Genomic DNA, 11,676 nt, shown 5'->3' with positions numbered 1-11,676 from the left:
TATAATTTGCAAGCTTGCTTGCCTTAAAAGTAATTAACTATATGAAACATAGAAATGTTTAGATAAGCTTGAAATATATGAAATGAACCTAACTATAAGAGTCTAAACCGTTTTATATTTGCTTATATAACTAACGCATTAAAATATAAGAGTATCAATTCATAAAGCACATTAGATGAACATTATGAAAGCACTCGTGCTTTATCCCATGAGAGATCATCATCGTCTGTTAAAATAAGTAAAAGTAAAATTATATTTTCTTTCGTAGAACGACCATTGCTAATTCACAGTACGAAGTTCGACATAAGGCAGTGGTTCGTTGTCACCTGTGCCCAGCCTCTGACTCTTTGGATATACAAGTAAGTCACGAATAGTCATTGACATTTTCTAATTATTTTGCGAAATATAAATAGGTTTACGAAGATTTCTTATTGGATTTCTAGTACTGAAGTAATGCTTTCATGGGTGAAGTTAATTTACTAGAATTAACCCTTTGGCTGGGGGACGATTTTTGGTAGAAAATATAAAGAGGTTTAAAGGTGTGAATTTAAAAAAAATATCTGCTTATAGGGAATGATAAGACAGAACTTTTTTATATTCACAGTTTTTTCATAAGACGTTTACTTTCATAAATAAAAATTGAAAACTTAAAAGGCCTTTTTTGTGAAAATCAATTTTTGCAACGAACTTCTAACTTCTCAATTTTTATTATCTAAACTAAACGTTATATGAAGAAACTGTAAATATAAAAACGTTTCATCCCATCATCCCCTATAAGCTGATATTTTTTAAAAATCGATTTAACGAATATAAACATTTCTCTGAGCCGATTTCTCGAGGGCGTATATATGGTATATGCCCTTCGCAGTGAAAGTGTTAATTAGAAGACGTAAGTAAGTAAGTATGAATTACCTAGCTTTAATCGAATATTCACCCTTTTTCTTACTGCTGTTCAAAAATCGCATATTTTATTGACCTGTCACAGTGTCTCAACGTCTCAACTTCTTAACCAGCCACTCATACATCATTTAGCAATAGCATAAACACGCACGAGTCGAATAAGTTGTTTCCTGGTACGATTTCGTGTCTCCAAAAATGTAGGTCATTTAATTAGTGTACAGGAGTTGCATCCGTCGCAATTATCGCCAATTTCATACCTGGTAGCGGTTCGTAACTGGTTCCTTTTAATCCTATATTTAGAGCCACGACAATTCGAGCTGATCGCGAGCGAACCTACCACAGTCAATTTACCGGTTATAAACTCGACGAAATTGATCTTTTCTAACCCAGTTCACGTAAACGTATACCTTATTGCCCCGACGCGTCGGCTATTTTTGGTGCGACGACAAGTTCGCGACCCGGCGATACTTTCCGCGAGAGGTTCGCGAGCGGGAAATCGTGCTGATATGACGATGACAACGTCGTTTGTTTTCAGAGAGAGTTATCTGCGATTCTGCTCGCAAAAATTTTGCCTGACGGACTTCCACGAATCGATCCACCTGTGCAATCACGCGATCCAATGCAAGTACACGAACTGCGGCGACAGGGATCCTGCGTTGCCCTCGGACAACATGTGGGACGCCACGACCTTCAAAGAGTTCCTCAAGTACGATCCGATTATGACTAATGTCTATGTGTTCCTCGTATACTCCAATGTATTTGTGATTATGTCAAAAGTTTAGAGCTCTATCTCTGCTAGGAAAGATGTTCGATAACAAATGAATAAAAGACTTGTTACTAGACTGCGGAAGTTTATGCGAATGCATATTTTTATAGGAAATAATTAAAAGAATGGGACCTAGACAGAAATTTGTTTTGAGATTAGAGTACTATAAAAGTATTTTATATATGTGTACATAACGAATATTCTGTAACATACTAATATATTACTCATTATACTACATTTTAATCAAATTTTTCGTGCATATTTTGCATGTTTTTTGTGCATATTTTGGATATTTTTCATGCATATTTCGCATATGCATGTTACATATTTATCGTGCATAAACTTCCGCAGTCTACTTATTACACTAACAAGGTAGGTACTCAATCGTGAGGATCAATTTATGCATAGTGACAATGCTTAACTGAACCTGATGACACTAACTTTAGGAAGTTTTTCGAACCTGTTTTTCGTAAAACAGTTAAGAACACAACATTTTAATTGTAATATAACATAACACGATGATACATAACAAAATAGCATAATACAACATAATACACCTTAATACGACGTAATAAGTCATTACACAACATAACACAACTTCTTCTCCAAAATTCAAGTCCAATCCTCGTAATGGATCTTCGGATAGAACTGCACATCGTTTTGTCTTTATTAAGTGCATTTATTAAAACCGATCTCTAGGAAGAATTTTGATGACTTCCTGTGGATCTTTGAATCCTGGTTCAAATTTTCAAAGTGTAATCATGCGTTCTTGCAGAAAAATAATACGCAGGAGATAATTAATTTTATTTCGGTCAAATCAATAAAATCTTTACTTTAACTTTATCTTTCAATTTGTTTTTAATCGCATTTATTGAAACCGATCTCTAGGAAGAATTTTGATAACTTCCTGTGGATCTCTAAATCCTGGTTCAAATTTCCAAAGTGTAATCATGTGTTCTTGCAAAAAAAATAGTACACAGGAGATAATTAATTTTATTTCGGTCAAGTCAATAAAATCTTCACTTTAAATTTATCTTTCAATTTGTGTTCCATTATTGCTATTCATTAATTTCAGTTGTGAATTCTATTTTCTATGATGAGATCAGAAAGCTTCCCATCTGATGAAGAAAATGTATCTCTGTTGAAGTGACCTACGTAGAAATATAAAGCAATCTATTCGTATTTTTATCTATCTTCGATAAACCTGTCTAAAAAAAATCCGATTTATATTTGAACGTTCCTCGAATTTAAACAAGAAGCATAATATTCTAGAGATAAATTTCATCGCGAAATCACCAGGTCATAATCTGCAATTGAGGAAACTCTGATAGGTCCCAGGGACACGATAAGGCGTGGGACGAGCTCATCTACCCAGGAATGAAGCAAGGCTTGGTTGGTTCTCTATTGGCCAGCCAGGAAGCCATGGATCGTCGAAAGAACAGTTTCGAACTTTACGGCGCCGACTTCATGGTTATGGACGATTTCTCCGTTTGGCTGATCGAGATCAATAGCCACCCTGACATGAGCTACTCCAGCAGAGTTACGACGCGTCTGTGTCGACAGGTTCTAGAGGACACCATAAAAGGTCCGCCAAGTGTCCAACTTTATTGAATCTTAATCCAACTTATCGTCGCAGTTTTCAAACTAGCTATTTTTTCGACGTAAAAGTCGAATAATCAAACAAGTATGGTTTAAACGTTTGAACCACTGTGCTTTCGGTACGGTAAAATTGCCACATTCTTATCTTCTCCGAGAAATTGTAAGTTCTACTATCGCCTTCCACTGTATCAGTGAATATTTGGGCAACGTTGAATTAAATAATAATTCTTGAAAAGTAAGATGCTGTTTCGAACCACCCAGCAAATTGGGGTGAATAGAAATTGCTTTAAAACACTGCTTTAAAAGAATATTAAATGATTAATAGACTTTGTATTTATAGTAACAGGAAATATAGGAATATGTACGATGATGTGCACAAATTCCTAAGTATATAAAATACCAAGAATAGAATACACATTACATTGTTTAAAAAATAAGAAACATTTTGATTTTGTTTAAGCTCTACATGTACATCTGTAGAAATACGAGTATTTGAATAAATATCCGCAATTTAATGATCAATTAAGTTGAAGACTAGAAACGTTCTGATATTGGGGATGAATAAAAGCATTAGTAAATTTGTATCAAAAGTAATAAAGTGTAAGGGACAAATATTACCATGTAACTGCAAGTGATACAAATTAAGCAGCAAAACATACAGTTTTGAAGTTTCGTTTCTGTTTACCCCGTTTTACGGTACTCATTGTATTAAGCATATAATTGCAACACTATGAAAGCATGCGAAAATAGGAAAATTCAATTTAAGAGTAAGAGACAAATTATTTAAAGAAATTATATGCTCGATCCTGAAGAGGACCAGAAAGAACAGGAACACGAAGATAGAAGCGCCTAAATATAATTCATTCAAACTTTAAATTATACATGTCTTATTACTAGTCCTCTGAGTCAAATTATTACAGAAATAACCAACATTTATTTCTAATTCTTTATTATTTACCTATTTCTATCTTATCTATTTTTTTATTTCATTATAATACATTCGAACTTTAAACAATACATGTCTCATTACTAGTCCTCTGTGTCGAATTATTATGAAAATAAACAGAATTTACTTCTAATTCTTTATTATTTATCTATTTCGATTTTACAGTGGTGATAGATTTTCGAGAGAACAAAAACGCAAACACGGGACAGTTCGAGTTGGCTTACAAGCAGAAAATGCCCAACTGCCAGCCATATTTGGGTGCAGCTTTGTCCCTCCAAGGCACCCGCATTACGACGTTAGAGAAGAAACCTGGTCTCGGGACTCAAGACTCGAAAGTTAGCCTCGTATCGAAGTCCCCTATGGTAAATTGTTGTATCCTGAACTAATAATAATAGCGTCGCGAAGCATCAACTTGGCACTCTCCAAATTAATTTTGGACACCTGATTGTTTGGTTGTATCTCGAAATTGTAATTGTGATCTTACCTACTCCCAAAATAATGAAGTTTTATTGGGTTGGGGTAAGATAGTTGTTCTATGAATTTATTTAGTATGGGATTTTAACAAAACTTCACTTGATTGTTATTTGAAATATGAATCATATAACCACTCAAGTTTTACGAAATACGATATCAAAATTTTGTAATTTTAACACAGACTCTTATGGAACATACAGATTTTCACTCGAATTTTTTCAATTTAAATTAAAATGCAACGAAGAAACTTGCTCAGAATTTGATATGTTTCAAAAATCTTAATTAAACTTAAATCTTGATTAAACTTTAAATGCGTTTTTCTCGAAACCATATTTTTTGAACTAACCAGAAATATAACTTGAACATATCTTCATCAATCGATTTGAAAATTTAATTGTATGTTTAAAATTACATTCTCCGAAGATGTACGCAGAATTTTCCTGAAATTGTTGACTTTTTCTACATAACGACGTCATTTTGGCCAAAATCAGTATAACGAAAACATTCTACGTACGTCTCTAGTTATTAATGTACATAATTGACAAATTTTGAGTTCTTTCCGGCCGTGGACCTTTCCAAAATAAAGGCGTCTCTGGAGAATTCGTGCGCAGCCATCATTTTGTTAGGAATGATCACGAAAAAATTATTTTTCTATAATTCATGTTGTTTATAGAATTTCAATTGTATTTTTACCTGCTATACAGGAGTCTACCCCGTTGAGCTCTATCTATTAAATATCAAAGGATTTCCTACGGATGTAGAAATATGATATATTTGTGCACACAGACATGCTTTCCGAAAAAGAAAGCGGCGGTGCACAATCAAATCGGTCCAGTGATCGTCGATCTGATCGAGGAACTGGAGATCCAGCTCGACCAGGAATTCTACGCCTACTATAAAGTAGAATCGCCTAAGCTGAGGCAAACACTGCCAATAACTGCGCCCCCCAAACCCTTAAAAGCGGTCGTTTTAGTCGATAAACAGGAATCGACCGCGAAGAGCGCTCCCGCTGGAGGATTGAACACTGTTAAAACGAAGTCACCTGGTTTGATTCAAGTAAACATTAACCAAAAGATTAATGGAATTGTTTCGTTAACGAGATTAGTGATTTTTCATTTGTACGTCGCAGAATAATCGAATAAACGACAAGAACGGAAGTAATCAGAAAACGGCAACGCGAACGCCAAGAAAGTCGCGGACTCTCACTGGATCGACAAGCCACAAATCGGAAACTTCTCCTGCGAGGCAAAATTTTATCTCGAAGATTATAACTATTCAGAAGCAAACGTTTAAACAGCCATCAAAAAGTGAAAAGTCTCAACCGAAGCAAAACCAAAATAGGGTGCGGTCAATTGTCTTGATAGATTTGTATTCCACTTAATCTTACCACGGATTTTTATTTGTCTTGTGTAATTTCACTTAAACTTATTAGTTATTTTTCTTTTTTTTTGTTAATGCTCTTATGAACGGCGATTAAAAGAATGTTACGAATTATTTCGTAATTTCGAGCAACAAAACCTTGGTATCATTGTCAATTATACAAAGGAGATTTTAACCAGTAGACAGTGTGTTGTCAACCTCTTAGGGGTGAAGAAAAACAATTTCGTTTAGAAAATAATAATACGTTGAATTAATCGAAGAGAATGGAGAAACATCTAATGTGTTGATAATACATAAAATTCATTTGCCTATAAAGATTGATCTTGGTCTACCAAATTAAATTGACAAAATTTTGTAACTCATGCTCATCATTAGACTGCGGATCTTTATGCATTTATAGAAAATTCGAATGTGCAAGAGACTACAAAATGCACACAGTATGCAAGAATATAATAAATATTGAGAGTAAAGTTCGTATTATAATATTTGCAGAGTAAAATAAATTCTTATTTAGGTTCAATTTTTGTAGACACGTTCGCCAAGATTTTATTTTGCATAAAGATCCGCAGTCTACTCATTGTTAGATGGTAGATATGCATCTCAGGACTTGAACCATTTAATTTCCTTTCCTAGTCTACCACCTTTGTTCATAACCGTCATTTGTTACCAAAATATTAAATTTTAATTACCTTTCTGTAAATATAATAGACATCGTATACTTCGGTTAATGCAACACATTATTTTCCACTCAAAATAATTTTTCTCCCTCTGAAGAGAAAAATGGTCGTTTGTATAATACCTGACGATTGCACTAAAGTTTTCCTGCTCAAGATTTCTAAATAATTCATATAATAAACATATTTTCATTCCACGTGTTAGCACTATACTATACTCTTATTGAAATTTGCCAGATGATTAAGACTGCGGTACGAGACGCTATTAAAAAGTACAAAAAAGGCGCAGCTCTGTCCGCCATTCCACCGGAAATACCTCCGCTACCGTCTTTATCAACGGCACCGAATAAAGGTAGCGAAGGTGCCGCAGGGAAAAATAAAATTCACATCGTTCCGGCCAAGAATCCTCGTCAAAAAAAGAACAAAGTGTTAACCGACATTACTGACATGTACGCTGTTGGCTTGAGGTTGACTAAATGAGAAAGGAAAAGAAAATCCTCGTGATCCGCACTCGTTATTCGTTGGCTCTGTCTACTGTTGATTCATCGAAGTCTATATTTGAAACGTACCTGTACATGGCCAATAAAGAACTACGCTATCCATCGGTAACTTGGTGAAGTATTTCATTTCCTCGATAGTTTATGAACAATTTAAAAGGGTAATTATTACTAACTACTGGCAGACTTCTATCTTAACACTTCACCAATCGGCAACCCTATTATCGAGGTAACGTTTAACCTTTTGCGCTCGAGGCATTTTTCTATAGAATCAAATCGAGTCCATTTTTATAATAAATTTCTGTAAAACCAAAAACTCTGCTTCGAAAAGATACATCTAAAAACATTCACGACTCAATCTATATTATTTCAATTAATAATTAGCTGTATTTTGGTATAACTAAAATTGAAATTGTATGGTCAAAAATCACTTTTATATTACATATGTCGCCCTAGAGGCGCACTCGAGCGCAAAGGGTTAAAGCTCCCATTATTATATGAATTATGAAATACTATATAAACATTAATCAAAAAACTGTTTTAATACAAAAGATACAGATTTAATAATGCTAATGTTGTCAAAAGAAAAAGATATTATTTAATTTAATTTTATGTCCAATCGCTAGCGAATGGTAAAGTGTTAACAATAGTGTCGAAATAATGTTAATAATACATTCAATTTTTTCTCCTTGATACTTGAGACAATAACAAATTGTAATGGTAGTATAATGGATTTGTTTTATTTATCAGACATGTCATCATCAATCGACCATTGTTTTGTCTCTGGTTGCTCATTACTTGCCAATATTATAGTACATCTTTAATACATTTTAGATAATTTAGGGAATTCATGAGATCTAATACTTACATCAGGATATAGTATATCGATTTCAAGAAAGCAGTTCTGTTAACGATTTAAATATTTTGGAGAAATTGATTTTGATTAATTTAGTGGTAATATTCCCTCGTGACTTTCTGGCTATCTTAGAAGCAAATCACTAACTGTTAAGGATTAGAACATATGTTCTAATGCTAGTAATTTATTCTAATTAAATGCCACGTGTGGGATTCGATTCTCACGACTGGACATAGAGTAAACCCATAACTAATTCGACATTACTATTTCCAAATAATTCACTATTTCGGTTAATGCTCGTATCAATGACGATTGAAAGTATGTTACAAATTATTATTTCACACCTGTAAAAAAATTAACGCACTACATACTGTACCCTTTTAAACCATGGAACTACTGTATACAACTTTTTTTCGTGCAACGCATATTTTGGAAGTTATAAAGGTGCACACATTGCGTGGACCACCCTGTATATTATCTCCACTTATTTGTAACAATGATGAAATGAGCACCGTATATAAACTATCGAAACAAAGTCCAGTCGATTCCTACCTAAGATCATGTTTCGGCACGTTTAAATTTACCATCATCGATGGCAATCTGCACGGAAAAAGCAAAATCATACCAGTGACTATCGGGCAAATGGAGACCCTCCATTCTCCAGAAACTCTTCTTCGGATTTGATGTTAGATTACGAAAAAATACAAAATTACACGTTATTTCTGTCCATACTTATCACGTGGAATGGCTTGCGTCGACTCTTATCCGAACTCTGGAGAGCCTGCATACGCCGCGAAATCTCTGATCGGTGACACGGACACTGTCAACATTCCCACCAAAAAGGATAGCATTCAGTGCACGTTCTTTCGACAGCCCAAGAGTATATTCGCGGTACGTAAGTAAATACGTATAGGTTATCCGCGAGAGAAGCAGACAAGATTTTATTCAAATAATAAATGTCTAATAAGAAGATTAATTTATGTGGGATTTATACCAACTTATTTGGAACGATCGATCTATTTGGATAAGTTTTTATTTGCATAACGTAAATTTTAATTTCATATTGTAAGGGTTAAGTGATAATTACTGTAAATTAAGATGGTATTATATGGTGCTATTATTATTATTATTATTTGATTTTAAATAAAACGTTGTTTGTACAACATTAACAGAACAGTATTAAAATGTATAATACTGCCCATTGGTGGTCGCACAATATTTAAAATCTGATTCTAGTTTTTATTGAACAAATTAGCCTTTGTTTGGAGTTTCGCACGCATAGATGTTATATTTTGTGTTTGCTTATTATTTTATGTACTCTACATTAGAGAGTCGTAAGTTTCATTACAAAACGGTATACTGTTAGTTTGAAATAACCGATCAACATGAACCCTGTAAAAAGAATTCCTATTCCTTTTTGCGATACCCTCAAAATTAATTATCAAATTTAGGCTTCTTTTACAGCTTGTAGAGTGGTGTTACCCCTTAATAGAAGAATCCTCAATATATGAATACCCTCTATATGTTGCAAATTTTTGTTGTATTGAACAAATATACAAATTAACAGACAAAGTTACCATTCTCTATTTATCTAGATAACGCACCAAAATTTATTTTACTTTAATTTATTTTCCATTCGTTGTTCGTAATTTGTTTATCCAACTACGATTTTGACCCAGACTCTTCTTTTTAAAGAGGTATTCTACTCTGAAACGTAATTTTTTATCTCAGTTTTGAAATTTATTTGAAAGAAAACTGGGATAACTTTTGCAGCAAGAATTGGAAGACACTTTAACACTTTGCACTCGAGAGGTGACTCTCTCAGTCACCACTAGGTTTTCTTTAGGTTTAATTTCTTTGGAGCTCGAAGTGTCAATAAAATGATTGTCATTGAAGCAAAGGTGAACTGATTCTCAAATCTCAAATTAAGGATCTCATTTTCGAAGTTAATCTAAGCTTAGCATTCGTGACAATAGAATGCTAAGAAATCATCTTGAGTTGCTGATAGATACCAGAAAAAAGGCCTCGAGTGTAAAGGGTTAATAATATTTCTCGGAAGTTTATAATAGAATACCTCATTAAATTAGATTCTTTTGAATTGATTATCATTACAGATAAAAAATGCCGCCTGGCAGCTTTCCTACAGCAATCCAATGTCGTCCAGCTTTTCCGACATTGGTACCGATTCGGACAGTGAGCTCGATGAAACTGTGCCCTCTGCGCGATGGTTAGAAAAATCGAGACATTTCAGCGAAGACGTTGTCAGCGATGATACTCCAAAGCTTGAAACGGAGTATCACAAGTATCTAAACACGCCAAGGATAACATTCGATCCAATGGTACGCGTCGATTCGGACATAGTGATTAGATCCTATCCGAGGAAACGATCAATGAAAGAGGAAAACGAAGCAGTGTCCGTGAAACTTCCGCGAGTATCGAAAAAGTGGAACGAACCGTGGGAGAAAGACAATTCGGCCAGCAAGGAGAACCACGAGGAATTCGATGAAAATCGAGTTCCCAATCACTGCGACAATCAAACGACCTTCCAAAATGAAACGTTCCTGGAAAATTATACGAATAATGACAAGCTTATGCGTGCTCTTTCAGGTAAAACTTTGCGAACCAACGACTCAGGAAATACAGATCTTTTTTACTTCTATTTTGATATTTGGATATGCAATGAATTACATTTTTAGCACGCGTAGGGATTAACGGGGATACGAAGGACAACAGAAATTACAAAAGACTTTTCTATGATTTTTATTTAAAAAATGTAGTTTATCGAATTACTAGATAAAAAGAATATGGAAATATTCGATCACCAATAAAACGATATTGCACGGTAAAATAATGTAACAAAAAGGTGTAATGTTGAAGATTATTTAAAGATGGGAATAAAATCAATGGCAAAGAGATTTAAAAAAATGATAAAACAAAGAGGTTACTTAAACATTGACATTACCAAAATTATTAACTTTTATTACGTGTGAGAATAATTTCGTAACCTAAATAATCCATAAAATTAATTCGTTTCGTTTCTTCATTGTTATAAATAATATAGTTATTTTTTTTTAAACAGTTTTGTAAGTTTATAAACCAAATATTATATTTCTTGAATAAAAAGTATAGAAAAATCTTTTACTATTATTTTTATCTTTCATACACCTGTTACTCTCTGTGTGTACTCTTCAGAGGATAACAATTAATACTGCGTCTGTAAATATTTGTTAAATGTAATACTAGTATTACAAGTCATAAGGCCAAAAGTAATGATATAAAGTTGCGCATAAAAGGAGGTATAAATTGTTTAGAATACAGAGTCGATGCTAGGATTTAATGTAAAAAAAGAAAACAATATAGACTGTTACAAAATTAGTTATTAATATAAATTTATATCCCAAATAATATTTATTTCAAAGGTATAACAGACAGCAGATGTTTAAGATATTTACCGTACCTAATATTAAAAATTAAAAAAACGTAAAAGGTTTGTATTATTTATAATTTTTTTGAACTTCAAAACAAGACGAGTCAATCCACATTAAAATAGAAAATACAATTTTTAGTTTCACAATATTTTCAAA

General features: G+C 33.5%; 1 protein-coding gene across 6 annotated transcripts in view; it reads left to right on the top strand.

Annotated features, from left to right (window-relative positions):
* Positions 1–11,614, top strand: part of LOC128876310 (tubulin glycylase 3A-like) — a 25,823-nt gene extending 14,209 nt beyond the window's left edge. For 5 of the 6 annotated variants that reach the window (XR_008456995.1, XR_008456993.1, XR_008456996.1 and 2 more), the window contains 8 exons: positions 269–359; positions 1,436–1,606; positions 2,998–3,251; positions 4,377–4,573; positions 5,472–5,741; positions 5,815–6,027; positions 6,977–8,983; positions 10,207–11,614. Coding sequence is in view for 1 of the 6 variants with exons in the window: in XM_054122563.1 (XP_053978538.1) it covers positions 269–359; positions 1,436–1,606; positions 2,998–3,251; positions 4,377–4,573; positions 5,472–5,741; positions 5,815–6,027; positions 6,977–7,219 (1,439 nt within the window). In the remaining 5 variants the exon portion in view is untranslated. Of the gene's footprint in view, positions 1–268; positions 360–1,435; positions 1,607–2,997; positions 3,252–4,376; positions 4,574–5,471; positions 5,742–5,814; positions 6,028–6,976; positions 9,213–10,206 lie in introns of those variants that run through there. The other variant, XM_054122563.1, reaches the window with a different exon arrangement.
* Positions 11,615–11,676: the final 62 nt, after the last annotated feature.

The sequence above is a fragment of the Hylaeus volcanicus genome, chromosome 5, assembly GCF_026283585.1.
Source record: "Hylaeus volcanicus isolate JK05 chromosome 5, UHH_iyHylVolc1.0_haploid, whole genome shotgun sequence".
Lineage (NCBI taxonomy): Eukaryota > Metazoa > Arthropoda > Insecta > Hymenoptera > Colletidae > Hylaeus > Hylaeus volcanicus.
This window is presented reverse-complemented; position numbering and strand designations above follow the sequence as displayed.